The sequence below is a fragment of the Rhodnius prolixus genome, unplaced genomic scaffold (assembly GCF_049639745.1).
Source record: "Rhodnius prolixus isolate KJV_2025 unplaced genomic scaffold, Rpr scaffold_1, whole genome shotgun sequence".
Taxonomy (NCBI): domain Eukaryota; kingdom Metazoa; phylum Arthropoda; class Insecta; order Hemiptera; family Reduviidae; genus Rhodnius; species Rhodnius prolixus.
This window is the reverse complement of record NW_027411581.1, coordinates 64,389,735-64,410,410: the sequence shown is the minus strand read 5'-3', so window position 1 is coordinate 64,410,410 and position 20,676 is coordinate 64,389,735. Positions and strand designations below refer to the sequence as shown.

The 20,676-nt window shown below is 34.1% G+C and overlaps 1 protein-coding gene across 1 annotated transcript; it reads right to left on the bottom strand.

Annotated features, from left to right (window-relative positions):
- Window positions 1–8,554: 8,554 nt before the first annotated feature.
- On the bottom strand, window positions 8,555–12,840 carry LOC141448776 (uncharacterized). Its single transcript, XM_074117392.1, has 2 exons — window positions 11,538–12,840; window positions 8,555–8,895 (listed from the first exon to the last, which is right to left on the bottom strand). The coding sequence occupies exons 1-2, from the start codon at window positions 12,838–12,840 to the stop codon at window positions 8,555–8,557; spliced, it is 1,644 nt and encodes a 547-aa protein (XP_073973493.1).
- Window positions 12,841–20,676: the final 7,836 nt, after the last annotated feature.

The following is a 20,676-nucleotide window of genomic DNA, read 5'->3' as shown; positions in this document are numbered from 1 at the left end:
GGTTCAAAAGTATTATTAAATTCTGCCCAAATTCAAGTCCTAAATTGTTGAATTTTGAGAAAATTAGGATGTGAAACTGATCACTAATAAGAATGTTCTTACGATAATTTTTTCTGGATCATTGCTCTCCATTTGTTGAAGCTTCTAGCGATGACGTAATTTCCTATTCGAACTATGTGTTTCTTCAGTAAAGTAAACTGAATACATTAATAATATTTATTTTCAATGAATTTATTCAATAATAAATTATAATTTGCTGAGTTAAACTATTTATTTTGTAGCGAATATTGGGAATCAATTACCCAGTAAATACGAGTATATCACCATTCGTTCATTTCTTATTTTTACAGTTACTTATGAAATAAAAAAAAAAAGAAAAGATTTTTCAATTTGTAAACGTCTAGATCTTGAGCTTCCTCCAGGAATGTACATGTTGAAGTCCAAATATGTGGGTTTTGACATAGCATCCGCCATCGGTTTGTCAGTGCGAAGCGCTAAGCTTAACAGAAAAAAAAAAAAATCTCAGAAAAATTTAAAGTATCTTCCATCTTCCATGTCTTCTTCAAAAACCAGTTCTCGAAGAAGGAGATCTTAGTTGAAGGAAACTAGAACAGTTAAGCATTTTACCTTTGTTCCAGGCAACAATTAAACGTTCAAACAACTAACTTATTGATCCATTTTTGTAGCAACTTAATTTCATGCATATCACTTAAGAAGTGGTTAAAGTAAGGCTTCTCTTCCAAGTCCCATTTTAGATATTGTACGGTTGTAAAAAATACTGTAAAAAAAAAATTTTGATCATGAAGCAAAAATAACTAAATAGAAAAAATAGTATCCTGAGAGCATAATTTTACAGTAAGACATTTTTCAAGTTTCCGGTAATTTTCTTGACCGTTACAAACAGTGGCGTAGCTATAGGGAAGCAACGCTTTCGGGCCCCCTAAAGCCGGGGGCCCCTTTAAAAATTTATTTATTTACTATTTATATTATACAAAAACCATATATTTAATTAACTTTTTGTTTTGTTAAAAATATCGTTTAGAAGTATTAACATATTAAATACATTCATTTATTTAAAATTAAATTATAACTGCTAAACAACATTATTAAATAATCCATATCCACGTAATGTTATTATGGGTGGAGCCCTGTAGTTAGAATTTGCTTAAGGGCCTAAAAAAATCTAGTTACGCCACTGGTTACAACAGAAATATGGTCAGATTGTTGAAACTTTTTCTCAGAGAAAATAATAAGGTTTTGGGGGATGCTGTGAAGCCATCTTCTCTACCGATAGTTTATTGCATTGAAAATGTATACTTGGAAATCAATTTATCTTCTTAGAATAAATTCTGGTGTTCAAGGAAATTGAATTCATAAGTGTAGAGGGAAGCGTACTCTTGTATCATAGGATTATTATGAATTAACATTTACTGAAATATCTTCAACTGCCAAAATATTCATCTATAAGTGCTAAAGATGAGTATAAGAATGGAGCAGCAGTCCAAGGCAATCCTCTTGAGATTTTTACAAGTAAAGAGAAATATGCCGGCGATAGATACTGAATGAGGTGAAGATATTTACAAGAAGATAGAGTTGAGGGAGATGAGAGTAATTAGAGGAATTTAAGAGCACTTAAAGGTTTAGCTGTATGAGAAGAAAGAAGGATATTTTACATTCATTTGGCCATCGACGCTTCGGTCTTCTATTGAGATTCCCAGGAATAGAATGGCCATTCCTTGGATTAAGGAATTGTGATGAGGAGAGAGAGACAGAGTGAGAGAATTGTGAATTCTTTTATTCTGGGATGAGATTAGGCCACTTCACAAAAGTAACTTTCAAATCGTTATGAATGTTCTAGAATTGGTGATTCTTTGAAGAATTTAGGATTATGGTGTGTTTACTTTGTACGCAGAATTTAATGAAGAAATTTAGACTTTTTTAAAAAAAATGAATAATACGCAAAGTCTTTTGTGAATATGAAATGGTGGTTTTTAGAGGGAAGAATAGCCGCCCAACGAGAATAGAAAGTTTAAACGAAATAGTTGAAGTTATTTTTAAGAGAATCCCAAAGAAGTAAATAATCTATTCAGTTTTTGAGGTTATTGATTTTCAAAAACGGCTTTGGCGCCACGATAACGTTTAGTGGCGAGGCAAGCCAAGCAAAGAAAACCGATTTTCGTTTTTACATCGTACTCATATCGTCGACCAAGTGTAAATTTGTAAAATTTTCTGAGAAAACGCTTCTAAAGCAATTCCGAGGGAGAAGTAGATTGATGCTTCGCCCAAAGTATCACTTAAATGCTATGTGGTGCCACATTTTCTTTGAAATACTCCCCCACCCCCATAAATTTTATTTAATTCATTTTTTTATTTATTTTAAAAAAGGAGAAATCTATTTACAATAACTCAGAATATATTCTGAACTATGTACTTCTAAACAAAATAATTTTGAAGGTTGTTATATAAAAAAACATTTTAGTACAACTCAGAGCTTTAGGCAAGAATATAAATATAACTAACCATTCAATTATATATATATTTATTTAAAATTAAAAATAACTTCTCAAATATGGTATCTGCAATACCATAGAAGATTTACATCATATAATTTTTATCTATCCCTGCTATATGCTATTGAGATTTCAATATTTGTTAAACCATTCAACCCATCGCAATTGTATTATGTCCAGATAGATAGTGATAACGTTTTGAAAATTTTTTTATTTTATTGTAAATGCCATAAAGTTATGCTCATTTATTTTTAAACGAAAAATCAATTTGAAAAGTTATTTTTTGTGGCGTTACTGGAATTGGTGATTGTTAAAGATTTGATATTTGTGAGGAACTATTTTTTGTTTACATGTTAACTTTGTTAATTTTGTTACATTTTGTAAAAGATCGCATTGTTTTAGGGTTTTCTCTCTTATTCGTTTATACATTTTTTGTAAAGGGATTCTTTCTTTTAAATAAATTAATTAATTAACATTGAAATCCAATATGTAATTAAAATTCCAAATTTGAAAGGAATTTTTTAGTGGAATGCAATTTAATAAATGAAGTGGCCTTAAGCATTTTCTTTGTCTGCTCAAATTAGTTTTCTTTTTTTTCTTTTTTTTTTTAAAAAAGTGGTAAAAGAAAGTGATCAAAATGATCAAAAAATAATATTTTTTTTTCAACATTAAATACTGTTATGAAAATAATGCCAGAGTAAAATTTAATCAGAAATAGATTTGTATTAGCCTTCTTTATGAGATCGGTACGAAAGTTGAGAATTGACTACAGTAACAGTGTAGGTATGTCTAGTAAAAAAAAGCTGACTAACATTTTTTCCTGGTAAGAATTCATTCGGAAAAACGTACTCCTTGGATATCTACTAACGAAATTGGTAAGTCCCAATATTCTATTAAATAAACATCGTAATATGACGTAATAACTCTATATGTTATATATAATTATCTGTTATCAATTAATGGTATGCATTTACAATTAAAAATAGTATACATGGGCAATTACATTAAAGGTTTTCCGTGATACTATAGATTTCACCCTTTATTTTATTTAGCGTAACCAAAAGTCTTAAACGCAGCGGCATTGTTACCTAATCTCGGGCAGTGAAAAGATTATCTCTTTACAGCAAAAAGGCTAAGTAATAAATCGACTAATAGAGAAACTGCTCCTTTTTTTCTCCGTGTAACCAAAAGTCTTAACGCAGTCATATTGTTACCTAATCTCGGCTAGTGAATAGATTATCTCTCTTTGCAGCAAAAGGACTAATAAATCTACTGATGAGAAAAGATGATTTCTTTACATTATTCTAGGGTATTCTGCACTGTGATATTGAATTAGATCTGTTGAGACCTTCAAAACCCTACAAGTGCTTGTGAAACCTTGGAATGCTGCCGACAATGTTCAAACAATTCTGTCGCTACTCTAGGGGGGATATTCAAAAGGAGAAGTTCGATTCGGCAGCAGCACTAAACAACTCTCTGGTGCCAGTTCCAACTGTCACTACATTTAGAAAGCTGCCTAAGGAGGATTCAGGGGGCTCGGTGGTACAGTCCCCTCTAATATCTGGTAACTGAACAGGTTCTCCAGGAAACCTAAAAACCAAGCTCATCAGGAAAGTTCTAGGAAGATTCAGGTCTCTTTAGTTTTCCATGAATCCCCCTACAAAACTGTCCCAAGCTACGAGGGTCGTTTGAAAAGTCCGTGCAAAAATAAAAACTACTTAATTTTTTGGGGTAAATCTTTGTTATTTTTCAACATAGTCTCCTTATAGGCTTATACACTTCGTCCAACGCTGCTCTAGTTTGTTGATCCCTTCCGAATAATAGGATTTGTCCAAGTCTGAAAAATAGCCATTCGTTTCTGCAATCACCTCCTCGTTTGAATAAAATCTTTTTCCCGCCAGCCATTTCTTCATATTGGGGAACAAATAGTAGTCCGAGGGAGCCAAGTCTGGAGAATAGGGGGGATGTGAAACGAGTTGGAACCCTATTTCCATTAATTTTGCGACCACAACTGCTGAGGTGTGAGCTGGTGCGTTGTCGTGATGGAAAAGGACTTTTTTGTGGGCCAATCGTGAGCGTTTTTCTAGCAGCTCGGTTTTCAAACGGTCCAATAACGATGAATAATATGCACCTGTAATAGTTTTACCCTTTTCCAGATAGTCGATGAGGATTATTCCTTGCGAATCCCAAAAGACAGTCGCCATAATCTTTCCGGCCGAAGGAAGGGTCTTCGCCTTTTTTGGCGCAGATTCCCCCTTGGTAACCCATTGTTTAGATTGTTCTTTGGTCTCAGGAGTGTAGTGATGTATCCATGTTTCATCCACAGTGACGAAACGACGCTTAAAGTTCTGCGGATTCTTCTGGAACAGCTGCAAACCGTCCTTGCAACACTTCACACGATTTCGTTTTTGGTCAAGCGTGAGCAATCGCGGCACCCATCTTGCGGATAGCTTTGTCATGTCCAAATGTTGATGCAAAATATTATGTACCCGTTCATTCGAGATGCCCACAGCACTAGCAATCTCACGCACCTTCACTCTTCTGTCATCCATCACCATATCCATGGATTTTATCAATGATTTCTGGAGTAGTAACCACAACAGGGCGTCCAGAACGTTCAGCGTCACTTGTGCCCATATGGCCACTCTGGAAATTTTGAAACCACTTATAAACTGTTCTAATCGAAGGTGCAGAGTCACCATAATGTTTATCAAGCTTCTCTTTAGTCTCCTGAGGCGTTTTGCCTTTCATAAAGTAGTGTTTAATCAACACACGAAATTCTTTTTCGTCCATTTTTTGAAAATCACTCGACTTCCTCGATTCAAACGAATGCCAAACACAAAGAAATAGACCGATCTAGCTGTAACTTGGCGTGTGTTCTTCCAAGAGATGCTACTAACTAAACATAACCTCGATACGCGCCTGTAGTGCTATCTCTCTGACTTTGCACGGACTTTTTAAACGACCCTCGTAATTTGAGAATAACCTCCTGCAGCAAAACACAATAAAAGAGGTGATAAACGAATCTCCTTGTTTTACCTACCCCTCTAATATCGCTGAATAATCTGGGTCCAAGTTTTTATCCTTAAACTACCCTTGCAATAATTCCAACATCCCAGCAGCTGATCGCATGGGTATCATTTCCATCATCCCTTATATTAATCATTAATATATCCATTAAAACTTCTTTAATAAATATCTATTATCCCTCCAGGTAATTAGAAAATCATTCTTATAATTTATTATTTATTCCAGGTTTCTATAAATCTAACAAAAATTTTTATTTAATTACAAAATCATTCTGGGACAATTTATTATTTATTTTCTTATACATTATTCTTTTGGAAATTATTGTAACAATTAAATACAATTAGTATATTAAATAAAACCAAATTATTAAACATTAATTTAGTTGGTACACCAATAACGAATGTTATTATCAGGAAGAAATGATTACATTTATCTTTGTAAGGTGCATTTACCTTCTCGGTAGATAGTGAATTGTTTTTATATATTAACCACCATTCAAATCTCCTTTCATTTGTTTTTAAGTTTCTTATTAAGAGGTGAGGAGAGAAGTCGATAGTATTTAAACCTTTGATTGATCCTTATTAGGTTTCTGGAAAGGTTTTACACTTTTCATGGATGATATATTTTAAAATTGAACCCTTCAATTAGAAGTAGTTTAATTTAATACAAGAAAATATGATTAACATCAAACATATTGTGGCCTAAAAGAAAAAGAATTGATTGATATCTGTAAAAAAAAACTTGAGTCCTAGGGGAACAATTAATTCGACTAATGCCCTAGAGCCTAGACCACCAGGGAAAAGGATCTACTTGTAAGCAAATTATGCAGATTCTTGGAAATGTGATCATCCAATGGTGAAAGGTCTGGTGAGAGAGTAGGGTGGTTGTGGCAGAACTTCGATTCCATTCAATTCTCTGATTTGTTTTCGTCCAATAGGATTGGATCTTTTCTGTTCACGCTCCAGCTTATTGTTTGCGAAACTTCTACCACAATTCGTCGAGAATTCTGACACCTCTTTTCATTGATGGTTACAAATAAATGCGCCAGTCCACTGACCATCATCATTTCATTTTTTTTTTGTTGCTCTTTTTCTGTTACTAAGTAGGGAAATGTTGGCAATCACACTAAATTTTTTGTAATAAAGTTTTTCACCAGAAATATCTATTTTAAGATTCTCTGATGATGGACATTTTGTGAATGATCATTCTAGAAGAAAAAAAAACGGTGGATGCTGTAACTTTGTACTTTGATTTGGAATCTCTTGACTGTAACTTAGCTTTATTAAAATCGCTTTCCTAGCTTATGTTTTATTTTAATATTTTTGTTTTGTTTTGTTTTAAATAAAATTCATTTTAGAGAAGTTATCACGAGAGGTTATTAAAGGAAAGTGATTATCTTTAATTCACATGAAAATCGATTGAATCCTCGATCCTAAAAATTGTATCACTTAAAATCTTTAACCGAGTCTTTGTTTTCCAGTGTTCTCAACTTGTGAACTGAAATGTTTCTTCATTTTAAAACACAGTTCGCAGCATCCAGTAAAAATTATTACAATTAAATTATTTTTTCAAAGAATTTTGTAGTTTATGCATCTCTGATTTAAAAGAATAGTTTGGATTGAATTGTCTGAATTTGTGAGAATATGTGTTTTTTTCTATTGAGTGGCCGGGCGATTCTTTGTTTGTTTTTCTGTCGTTTAGTTAGCATTTTTCGCCACTAGGCGATTTTTTAAAGATCGTATTTTGGCGGTTCTTTATTTATTTATTTTTTTTTTTTTTGAGATTGTAAAAGTGTTTGGTTTTTTATAATTCACTGGGCAAAATTTTCATTTTTTGTTTAAATTGATTTCATATTCATTGATTTTGGTTTTTCGTGGATTCTCAAGTGATTGTAAATTTAAACAGTGATTTATTACATATTTTTTTTTTTTGTCGATTTCAACTTTATAGTAGTCATTAATTTTTGGAAAAATCAATTAAACCAACCAAGAATAATGTGAAAAATTCAATAAAAATCACTACATTTTCACGAGGCCTTATTGCTCACCTAGCCAGATAGTTTATAGTATTACCACTTTTTTTTAAACTATTATCCTCTCAGTTACAATTCAAAAACCACTTCCATCATAAACAATAAAATAAAAATAAAAAAACTACCCATTTTAACAAACAAATTTTTCAATCTTACTTTCAAAGTATTGGGTGATTTAAAAAAATTAATAAAATGCGAACATTGCAATTTTTGTAATGCGTGACTTTAATTTAAAAAAAAACAAAAATAAATAAATAATTAATTAAAATACAGAAATTTTTCTTTTGTTTTAATATAATATAATACATTTTAATATAATACTAGTGCGGTTTAAAAAGTAATAAATTTTTACACCTATTTACAATATTATTTACAAGGGTGCAAAAGTTATTATATCACATTTTCTCTATCACAAATAATTTTAATTTTTAATATAAGTTTATGATGGTGTTTGATATTTTTTACTACAACCATTATATTCATTATTAATATTCTTCAAAAAAAACTTGACTTTCTTATTTATTTTTAAATATAGTGAGAGGTTCAGAAACCAAGAGCAAACTCTTCTTCATCTTAAGATTGTTGACTAAGATTAAGAAATTAGTAAGTAGTAAATTGCTACGAAGATAACTTACAATTATATTTCTAGAAGTTATTTAAGAAATAAAAATAGAAAAATAGAGCAATAATTTAATTTATTTTATTGTTAGATTTATTTTTTTAGAATCTTGTTGCTTATACATTAAAAAGCACAAAATAAAGTTATGACTAATTTTATTTCTGGATTATTGAACAGTCCAGGTTATAGATTATTGATGGGGGTTTTATCGGCATTGAGCTGGAGAATGAGAAAACAATTAGTTTTTCTCAGACCACTGCCGATAAAACCCCTCATTTAAATTTATGATTTTTTTTTATTTCATTTAATCAAAACTTTTAAGTACTGTTTAGATTTTGGTATTTGATATAAATATTATTTAATTTATACCATAATATCTGGAACGATGGTATTCGCTCTAGCACTCGGCCAATTGAGACAAATGCACCCAACAGGATAGGTTTCATTTCGGCTGACTCCAGAATTTATGTAGTGTACGCTTATCTGTGTTAGGATCTCTGAGCAACATGATGATTTAGATTCAGTCAACGGGCAATGCCTTCCAACAGAATAGCACTTAACTTTTTCAATGACTCTTGGCAAACGATTTTCATTAATGTCTAAATGGAAACTGTACGGACAGCTGGTCTGATGTGCAGCCTCTCTAAGCGTGGAAACAAATCTTTGATCATGACGTCGTAACCGTGTTACAGGATTGCCGGAAACTAAAGCGTTTAAAAACACTAACAGTGCAATATAGATCGTAAACATGGTGACACTAAAAAATAAATAAATAAATAATTTTTTTTTCAACTGTTCTAGTTTTAATTGCTAGACCTGAGTGTGATCTCCTAATTCAACCAGGTAACTATATACTATCCAATTTGTCCCCCACTTTTCCGTGTTAACATATTTTTTTTATTTATTTTTCTTTTGACCAATAATTGAACAACCAATCAAACTGCACGGAGATAACAGCCTCCCACTATCGCAGATATACTTTTGAGGTTCATCTAGTTTTTTTTTTTTTCATCTTCATACGTTTATTTGGATTTGGTCATGCACACTCTTCCGTCAAACTTGCGTCACGTATTCTATTCGATGTAATTTTTTATGCTTTTACGTTCATAAACTCTTTCGGCCAATGGAAATGCTTTCCAAAAAAAAAAAAAAAAAATCATTACTTTTTGATATTTACCTTTGTAATAGTTAAGCATCACCCTCAGGTTACAGCGGTAACCTAAGAAGACTTGCAGTTAAGACTTCCCCTCCTTTTTTTTTGTTGTCAACTAAGAAAGTGTCGTTTTAAGACAAAAATGAGGACTCTGACACTGCAAAACCAAGGACTAGGATTCTTGTGGGATTTGAAGGGGAGTTTAGCTGCACGATTTAGGATAAAGACTCGGGGAAGGGTCTTTTATGCGGGGAATGTTTAGGAAGTGTGTGTGGGGTTATATTAGGCAAATACCTCTTGTTATTTGGGCGATTTTTTGAGTAAATTTTGGACCAAAAAGTAAGGTTATTTTGAAATTGGAACACTTGGTTGAGTTCTACATCTCAATTCCGTTAAGTTCTGATTTGACTTTGTAATGGCTGGTATTTTTTTTTTTCTTTTTAATGATTTAAAGCGCGTCAACAAGGTTATTGGTGCCCGGAGCTTTTTTTCAGTGAACTGCCGGCCTCCGGACAATGTTCTCTCGTTACAGACAACACTGTCCATCACCGGACAGTGAGCTGTAAGAAGCTCCTAGGAAGAGAAAATCTTAAGGGTCAGCTGCTGAATTCGAACCCGGGACCTCCGCGTGGGAGTCCAATTATGCTAACCTCATAGCTAATCCCTTCCCTAATGGCTGGTTTTATCAGTATTTTTGTTCGTATTGACAGTTTAGAACGTACATCCCAGTAGTCTTATGAGAAGTATGTTTACTATTCGTCAATGGATAAGCGAACCCCTTTGTGCCACTTATTGCTACCCCCATAGACTGAGCACAGCACAAAAGTATAATCCGGATCCAAGAGCCATCCAAGGATTCACAGAAATATGAAACGAATCCAGAAACTATATTCCACTACCATTAATTTTAAATCACTTTTGTCGAGAAAAAAGACCAACCAGGTTCTTGAGAGAGAGATTCCACAGCATCTCACCAACAATCTGGATCTTATCTAGGACCCATTATTTTGGACCGTCAGCGTAGTCAAATCCATGAGATCTATCTCACAAGTCTAACAATCCTGAAAGATGTTTTTATTACGTTTGTATCTTCTCTTTACAGTCCAGCAAGAGGACTCTAGGTCCTTTATCTAAGTTCATTTCCAAGTATTTGACGATGATTCGATAAAGGTACTGTTACAGCATATTGGGGAGACATGTCCTGCGACTTAACAGAAGTGGTATTGGTGCTTTCTTCTTCTTTCTTATCTTATCTTTTCTTATGTTCTATCTAATCGAACACCACTGCCGTTCAGTTAATTAATGGTGCAAGTGATAGTGACGGTTGTAGGATTTAGATTCGAGGTTAGGATTGCACCATCGTCGGCGAACCAGCAATGACAGTGTTGGAATCCTACGGGACACCTAGAGAAATCCTTTCCAACAGCTAAACCCTTTATTTCCCGGCAAGTAAAGTCTAATTACATATGTCAAGATGTGAAATTTAAAATTTGAAGGTATGTGTTCCAAAATAACTATTGTCAATTGCTAAAAAAAATCTCTTCCCCAAAGTCATTTAAATTTTAAGCTACATATTTGAAAATGTTTGTTTATTCTTCAAATAAGAAGTGTGTTTGTACTGGAGTTAGAAATGAGTGAACTACTTTTTCTTTTTAATGGTATCAGTGCTTACACTATTAACCAATCAACCACTAACTGTATGTGTGTTTAGCAATAACTGGCTGGTAGGTTTTTAAATATTGTATTGTTTAATAAATTCTACCAAAGACGAATACACATAGATATTATTTGAGAATATTATCTCCTTAAAATAGAGGGGAACTGGGCAATATCTTGAGATTTCGTTAAAAAACTTTTCCCTTTCTTTACTATAATTAGGGCAAACCATAACAACGTGTTCAAAATCCTCCGTTTCATTACATCTCCTACACAGAGGAGAGGCCAATTTACCTATTCTAAACAAATATGACTTACAAATACCATGGTTTGCTCGCATTCTATTTATTATGGTAACAATTCTTTTACCAAAATAACCATCTTTAAACCATACTTTATGGTTAACCTGTGGTACCATTGCTTTTTAAAATAAGCCCTTATCCGAATTTTCAAATTTACACTGCCATTTTTCCATGATTTTTCTTTTAACCCAGCCCTTTAAATCTGATGGCGGAAGAGGGATTGCTAAGTACTCACCAGAACTACTGGCCTCCTTAGCAAGTAAATCTACTGTTTCATTATTACTAATACCACAGTGAGCTTTGCACCAACCAAACTTAATATTCTTTCCTTGATTTTTCAGATTTAAAAGAGCTTCGGCAAAGTTAATTATTAAATGATTGGCTGATGCCAACTTCCAATGATACAGGGCATCTAAGGCGCTTCTACTATCACTAAATATGGTGATATCTGTGGCATCCAAAGTATAAGAGTATACCATAGCCTGATGAATGGCGATCAGTTCGGCTGTATAAACGGTAGAATAGGCAGGCAGTTTAAACATTTTTCTTGTATTGCTATTGGGATCAAAATAGGCACATCCCACTTCATTATTTAATTTGGAGCCGTCGGTAAACAGTGTGTATGTGGAGGGAAATAGTTCAGAAATATCATCTAGAAATACTTTATTTACTATTGATTGAGGAATATTAGAATAGTCTTGTAAGAATTTAACATGCGGCTGATTTTGTGAAATTATTTCTGAATTGGCATTGAAATATGGCAATTTGTCTGCGATATATATCAGAGGTTTCAAATGCGAAACTTCTGTGAAACTAACTGACAACACGGGTGAGTTCTTATATCTCCAATAACGCATCTGTAAATCTTTAATACTCAATAAACAAATTTGTTTATATAATTTTTCATTCCTGCTCATAGTTTTCAGAACATATCGATGACATAACTGTTCTCTTCTGAGATTAACCGGCAGCTCGCCAGCTTCAGAATGCATAACATCAAGTGGTGTAGTTTTAGTGTATCCTAAACATAATCTTAAACTTTTATTTTGTAGCAATTGTAAAGGTTTAAGGGTTGACATTTTTGCTTGACCATAGAGAAAGGATCCAAAATCTATAATGCTGCGTACAGTTGTCCTATAAAATAGAAGAGAAATATTTGGGTCCGAACCCCATTTTTGATGGGAGATCGCCCTTAAAACATTAAAATATTTACCAACTCTTGTTTCAATAGATTGTACGTGATGCTTCCATGATAGAACCTTATCAAATGTAATTCCCAGATATTTTACTTGTCTGACAACTTGAAAGGAGAAACCACCTAACGAAATTGTATCTCCTAAAGGTAACCTTCGTTTTCTGGTGCAGGGGCAAACCACTGTTTTAGTTGCAGATATCGTCAAGCCATGATTAGTTGACCACTCTTTTAAGCGACCAACTGTCTCGTTTAAATGATTTATGCAACCATCAATTGTTACATCACTGGTGTATAAACAGATGTCGTCCGCATATTGCAGGATTTTCACTTGAGATCCTACCATTCTTTCGATATTACTCACGTACAATGCATATAATAATGGGCTCAAGACCCCGCCCTGCGGCAGGCCAGTCTGAGCTATACGTGGCTCACATAATTTATTATTAATTTTTATATAGAGTTTTCTACCCGATAAAAGATTAATGATATTTCTATACAAACTACTTTTTACTTAGTGTACTGTATTTTTTGATGGAAATGAAATTTGCCATGATTTAATGATCATAACCTAACACATCATATTTTCTACATCAATACATCAATTTCTTATTCATAAACAACAATAAATAAGAACAATACAATCCCTTAACTCCTTTATGGTCACGCCTTAAGAATGTTATACTAAAACTTAAGCTCAATGTAATTCAATTAAGGATAATACAATGGCTGTAATAATATTTATTTCCAACAAGCAAATTGTTTGCAATACTCTAATGAAATGGTTTAATTGATTTTAATCACTAATTGGATATCGTGAAAGAGAAGTCTTCCGAGTATCATCTTATACCACACCAGAAGTTGGCATAATTTCGTAATGCATTGTTGGTATTACTTGTAGCAAAACGGGCAAACCATTCAGCTCTTTGGTTTGAACGTCCACTACTAGGTGTTAGCTCAATCGCAGGAGACTGTCTTTTGTAATCATGTCTACAATAAGTCTGGAATAAAAAATGGTAAAGATCTAGAGGCTGAGAGAAAAGGAAGAATTTCAGGCGAGAATTTAAAAATGCGCCAATCAAAGTCATGTATTGTAACATTTCCTGGAATGTAAAAAAAAAAAAAAAAACAATATTCTCTTTCTGCTGAAATGATATTTCGCCCTCCTGACTACAGCTTCCACTAAAATTCAAAAGTGCGGGTATGCCGCTGACAAAAATATCTCACTAGAAGTAACTAATTTACTTAAATGGTAGAAATTCAAACCTGAATAAGTTATCTGATGATAACATCAGATTTGATGTTTTAAAATTGATTCTCTGATCTGGAGATCATGCTAGGAACTGATTATCTGATATACTTTCTATTCAATTATCTATTTGATTATCATTATCCAAAACTTTTCTCAAAATAATCAAAAAGACTACATAATCACATTTTACAATTGATAAATTCTTACTTTATTAACATCATTTAAATCTTACCTTTCCACTGAGAAATGACTGAGAACTTGGAAATTCTATGCTGCACCTGCTCCTGTTAGCCAATGATGCCGCAAGGAAGTATCCTGTATTCCTCAAACTATTCAGTCAACCTAGTCTGGAGATGAACTGCTGTTTTCTAACCTCTCTCAAAGATCCTGATTTAGTCTTCAATCTTCATCCTAGGAGAACTTGGTTCAAAAGATAGAGAAATAAACTGTGCTCTGATAAAACCATGATAGAAAACTTGTTCTGCCTGATCAATTTTTTTCCCTGGGCTGTCAAAAGCTTGACGTAGAAGCTCACAACAGACTGACTAAAACTAAACAAACGTTTCAGATTGCTCAAAGGACTTCTTGGCAACAGATCCAAACTAACATTACTAAACAGAAGATAAGTTTGTCAACTTACATTCTTAAAATACATTCAGGCCTATAGAATAGAAGTTTGGGATTCATTTGAACGTTCCAACCTCCATGAATCCAATCCCTTCAATCTGAAATTCCTTCACACCTTAAATCCTGTTAAAATCCCATTTATTAGCATCGATGCTTCCTCTTCATATTACCAACTCCTACATTACATCCTGTCCACCCATATAAACTCATTGGCAGGAGACCTCTTCTCTTGAACCTCCCAGACAATCTCCCATTGCCTCAAGTGGGCAGTGACCTCGAAATCTCTTTTTAACAAGTGACAATGAGTGATGACAAGGTCTATAACCAAGGTAGTCTTCACTTTATTAATGTTTTATCATTTCTCTCAGATCTGCTTACACGCTTATACTGTAAATTTACAATAAAATCTAAATCTTTATATCTGTATAAGGTGAAATACTAATTTAATATTTTTTACACAATAAGATGAATTGTTCTTTGATAACATTTATTAGTACCAATTATAATTTTTTTTAGAATTGATACTCTCTCTTGCGCTCTTTGTGTCTCAAATTAAAGAATATAATATTTTAGAGTAGTTTTACACCTGTCAATATGAAAGTCCTAAGTATAATAATTTCTGTAAATAAGATTACGGCAAAAACTAGGGTGCTCTTCAATCAAAAATAAATCTTATGTAAATAAAAATATAACGATAATAATTAGAAAAGTGTATCTATTTTAGAAAAAGTAGTATCACCTAATGACATAATTTTTCAGTTAGTTCTTGTTGAGTGGCTATCTTATTAATATTTAAGCTAATTAAATTGAAGTATGAGATGAATAGCTTTAGATACTCAAAGTGGCACTTGAGTATGTTGAGTATGATCTAGAGGTCACCTTGAAATGACAAAATATTAGACACAATTTTTAGTAAAACAAAAAAGTATCCCTAATACTCCTCGCCGACTGAATCGCCAGTGGCCCTTCCACTTCCTTGTGGGCTGAAGAACTAAACGTCATTATTCTCCTAATCTCTCCTCTCTCCTCCTCGTATTCTCCTATCTCTCCTCTCTCTCCTATAGAGAGTGCTACCGATGGGTAGCTTCTCTCCTCCTGCTCTCCTCCCGCACCAGATCATCACTCTCTTATTGTATACAGATTGTAAATTACAAAATAAATTCGGATTTTCAGTCATGCTGACCATAGAGTCAGTTGATTTGTACAGATCACAAAATTAAAATCTGGACGATTAAAACATTTTTTTTCTTATTACGTGGATATTATTAGGAAGAAATTATAATCGCATTTTATGTATGCTACCTTGGACGGTACCTAGGAGCAACCGGTTGACATGGAATCCCCTAGACTGGAAAAGACAATAAACTAACCAACGCTACAAAATTTCTCGCCAGACTACACGACAAACGTTCGAAACTTAACCTACATAACACAAACGACTCTTATACCTGTTGTTACTGCTACCTATTTGGTCCATAAGGCCCATCGAAGTATGGGGGGATCGACTAAGCGTAACCAAAACTCTATACGCCTCCAAACATTACAGTCCAAAAAATACTTCGAAAACTTCTTAACGGCTCCGTTCTATGTATCTAACCTCACCACTATCCATACTGACCTCAATATCCCTTTCTCATTACAGATCTTGCTAACACTCGTTTCTTCAAATTTCATTCCACTCTACAGCAGTTCAACCTAACCCTATGATAGAACACCTATCTTCCTCCACATTACTCCTTAAAGGTAATCCTCTAAGGAGATTGAAGAGAAGATGGGCCTCGTGATCTTCTCTCATCGTGAGAGCAGTGTAGCTGAGCACGTTAATGGAGTGCACACCACTGGGTGCCTTCTCCACTCATGATTTCCTTTTATTTCTTTTTTCTTTTACCATATTTGCTTGTTGCAACAATCGTTGCAGTGGTAAATTCCAATAAAAGATTAAAAAAAAAAAAAAATTTCTTCTGACGCAGAATCTACTTTTGGTTTTCATTAGAAAAGAAATGTAAAACCATATATTTAGTATATGTGCATAATTATGCACAGATCAATAAATTTAGCCTCAAAACGTTCATACGAGGGTCGTTTGAAAAGTCCGTGCAAAGTCAGAGAGATAGCACTACTGGCGCGTATCGAGGTTATGTTTAGTTAGTATTAGCATCTCTTGGAAGAACACACACCAAGTTTCAGCCAGATCGGTCTATTTCTTTGTGTTTGGCATTCGTTTGAATCGAGGAAGTCGAGTGATTTTCTCACGCTTGACCAAAAACGAAATCGTGTGAAGTGTTGCAAGGACGGTTTGCAGCTGTTCCAGAAGAATCCGCAGTACTTTAAGCGTCGTTTCGTCACTGTGGATGAAACATGGATACATCACTACACTCCTGGGACCAAAGAACAATCTAAACAATGGGTTACCAAGGGGGAAATCTGCGCCAAAAAAAGGCGAAGACCGTTCCTTCGGCCGGAAAGATAATGGCGACTGTCTTTTGGGATTCGCAACAAATAATCCTCATCGACTATCTGGAAAAGGGTAAAACTATTACAGGTGCATATTATTCATCGTTATTGGACCGTTTGAAAACCGAGCTGCAAGAAAAACGCCCACGATTGGCCCACTAAAAAGTCCTTTTCCATCATGACAACGCACCAGCTCACACCTCGGCAGTTGTGGTCGCAAAATTAATGGAAATAGGGTTCCAACTCGTTTCACATCCCCCCTATTCTCCAGACTTGGCTCCCTCGGACTACTATTTGTTCCCCAATATGAAGAAATGGCTGGCGGGTAAAAGATTTTATTCAAACGAGGAGGTGATTGCAGAAACGAATGGCTACTTTTTTAGACTTGGACAAATCCTATTATTCGGAAGGGATCAACAAACTAGAGCAGCGTTGGACGAAGTGTATAAGCCTAAAAGGAGACAATGTAGAAAAATAAAAAAGGTTTACCCCAAAAAATTAAGTAGTTTTTATTTTTGCACGGACTTTTCAAACGACCCTCGTAGATAAATGATTAGCCTGTGATCAAGAATCTCATAATACGATTTTTATGGATCTTCTAAGACTTAGAATTTCTTTCATATTTTATTAATTTTGGTTTGACAGAAGAAAGTATTTTCCTTTCAGAATTCATTTGGTCACGTTCATAAAAAATTGTAAAATATGGCTAGATCTTTTGAGTATTATTAATTTAATAAAGATGTAAAGTTTAAAGTTCATCAAAAAAAACAACAACAAAAAGGCTGTTTATGAATGTCAATTTGCTAAGGATTTAAGAATCTGCCCCCACTGCACATACACATTCAGGGCGTTACAAGGGCCGTTGTCGTTAGGCTTATGGAAGGACAAGCTCCTATTACCGTCAGGCGTGGAGGAGCATATCAAGAGTTATACGAGGAGCTGGAGGCCGATCCTATTTTGGGCCTGCCTTCGGATTTTATGGCTCCCAAATATAACTTCGACAAGCCGTTCAAAGTCTGTATTGGAGACCGGGAGGCTTGGAGACGTGGACCCCCAGTGTTGGGAGATTCAATGTGGTACACAGATGGCTCCAAGATGGAGGTGGGTGTGGGAGCGGGAGTGTACGGGGTGAAGCCGAAATGTAGCTTTTCGGTTAGCCTAGGGAAACTAGCTACAGTTTTTCAGGCTGAGCTAGCTGCAATTAGGTTCTGTGCTACCGAGATTGAAGGGCGAGGAATTATTAATTCTAAGGTCGTAATTTTTGGATAGTCAGACTGCTCTACGGACAGTTTTTAACCCACCTAGCCGCAAAGAGTTAAATACAATAATTGTATTATAAGCAACTTAGAAAAGCCTTCAATTAATAATAATAGTTTTTATTAGATTAAAGACTACCTCCTTGTCAAAAGCTTTCAAATAAAGAAATATATAAATAAAATTCACAAAAAAAAAATACTTTTTCCTCTATCCATGTTAAAAAGCACTACCAAGAGGAACCAAAATTTAATACAAGATCCTTGACGTATTGTCGAGGTTCCAGGGGGAAAATATCTGGAATGAGGTTAAAAATGGAATGAGAAACTATTTCCATCAATGGATCTTGGTACGTGATTAAACGTTGTTTACTTTTAGAGATCAATAATTTCTCAAATTTACTGAAAATCACAATGTTATCAGTTTTTGTAATAAATAGAAATCATTTATCTACATTATCATTTCACATACACACATATACCTATATATATATAATCTGTTTTCAATCTATGATGACAGTGACTGATATTTAGTAAAATAGAACATGTTAGCGCACTTGAAGGTTGAAAGAAATAGCGTAGTTTCAAAATGTTTTAGAGGATCAGAGCTTGAAGGGGCTCAAGAAAAGTCTTCTCATTTTAATGCACACTGTCTCTTCCAGGCGAGTCAGTAGCAAACTAATATTAAAGAACACTTTTTAGAGTTTTGTTTTTTCCAAATTGATTAATTTATTGCCACATACAATTTGGAACGACTCAGCACAAACAAAAGAGACATAAAATTGAGCCAGTAACATAGCCGGAACTAGTGGGACTAACTACTTTCTTCAGGGTTCTTGGCGTTTCTGCGGGCAGTTGATTTGCACAACTATTTGTGGGTTAAGAGAACCCACCTGGCGAACACTAGCTCGACACCATCAACATACTCATTCAGATTACACGCATGGCTGTCCAAAGGTAAGCGACATTAATTCATTCGAACATTGGTTTGCTCCTCTTAATAGTAATAATAACAACTGAATCTGTCTTCGTTCATCGTATTTTCTTTAAAAATTTCAAGATTTTCAAAGTACGGAATGTGGTTTCTTCATTTTTAAAGATTTTTCTTTTTACTTTTCCTTTCAAAGTAAAAACTTCAGTCCTTATCCAATAACTGGTCTCTAATTCTTCTTTGAGTGATAGATTCTCATTTAGACAGGAAGGGTTCGGAGTTCTTCCCTCTATCATCCCGCATAATCTCCAGTTAACATCAAGCTACAGCTTTTTCTCATATCTTCAGATTCATCTAAGAGGACACACGTTAGGATGCGAAGGCTATTTTTCTTCTGTGTTCTTCCAGCAAATCAGGATCAATCATTTTGAGGGGTGATACTTCCCTCGTCTTAACCGAATTCAAACAATAATGGAATTTAAAGTCTACAGCTGATATCAATTTTTTTAAAATAGGATCTAGACTGCAATAATAGTACTATACTCAAAGATTGCTGAAAATTTATTATTGTAGTTATTTTTAATCTAGTTTTTTTAATTTTCGCTTTTCTTTGAAATGCATTTAACTTTCTAATTTTGGAAAAAGCATGCTTTTAAACTGCATGTCATGACATGAGAAATAATGTGGTAACAATTGGAAATTTAGGAAGCAATGAAAAAGCTTTTTGCTAGTCCAAAAAGGATGTTTAAGGAGAAATAACGCAATTTAAAAGAGGACAGTAATTTTTCCCAGAGTTCAAAAACAAAATGTTGTTTAGGCTTTCACTGATCTAGTTTCACTGGATGCTGTAGAAGTGGTTTAGAAAAATGCAAAGGACTGGGATCCTGCACATTGTTGAAAAGATAACAGTGACCAAAATTGTTCTTGTTAATTGGACGATTTAGTGAAGGTATAGGTACTATCTTGAGATTGTATCCAAGGAGTTGTTGAAGGATTTTTTTTACCAGAAGCTATTGGAAAACACTAACAGCGTATTGAGTTCATGATGTCAGAATAGAAAGATGACGAAATCAATGTATGTAGTTCGTTAAGCTACATAGATGTGGAAGATGAAATTCTACAAGAATCTGGGGGTGATACTTCGTTTTCGGTGATATAGCGTTTTTTTTGTGTGTGGAGCGGTAGTAAGTAAGAAGGCAAGAAGCAAAGGAATAAGTTATAAGTACCCAAGAAGTGAACAAGATTCAAAACAGGCTCTGAAGGCCCTGATGAACCAAAGGTTTGATGAATGGTGATTTTAAGGGGCGTATTTTAAACTTCATTCCAAAGTGCGACTTCAGGATTCTCAAAGGTATTGTAGCATCTACTTCATTCTATTCTATTCTATTTTAGTTGTCAGTTAACTGAGAATTGAGAAAACGAGACTCGTGTGATTATTTCACACCAAACATTTAACTAAACTCAAATCAAAGGCTAGCAGTTATGTAATAGAAGGGGCTAAATTTCATCTGGCCAGCTAGATATTACTAGCTAAGAGTAGTTTTTATCGAAATCTCTTATCTAATAAAAATATAAAATTTATTATATATATCAAAATAAAAATTTATATAAAATTATTAATCTTGTTGGGGGGGCGTAGGCAGTTTCATAACGGAGGCGGGACAG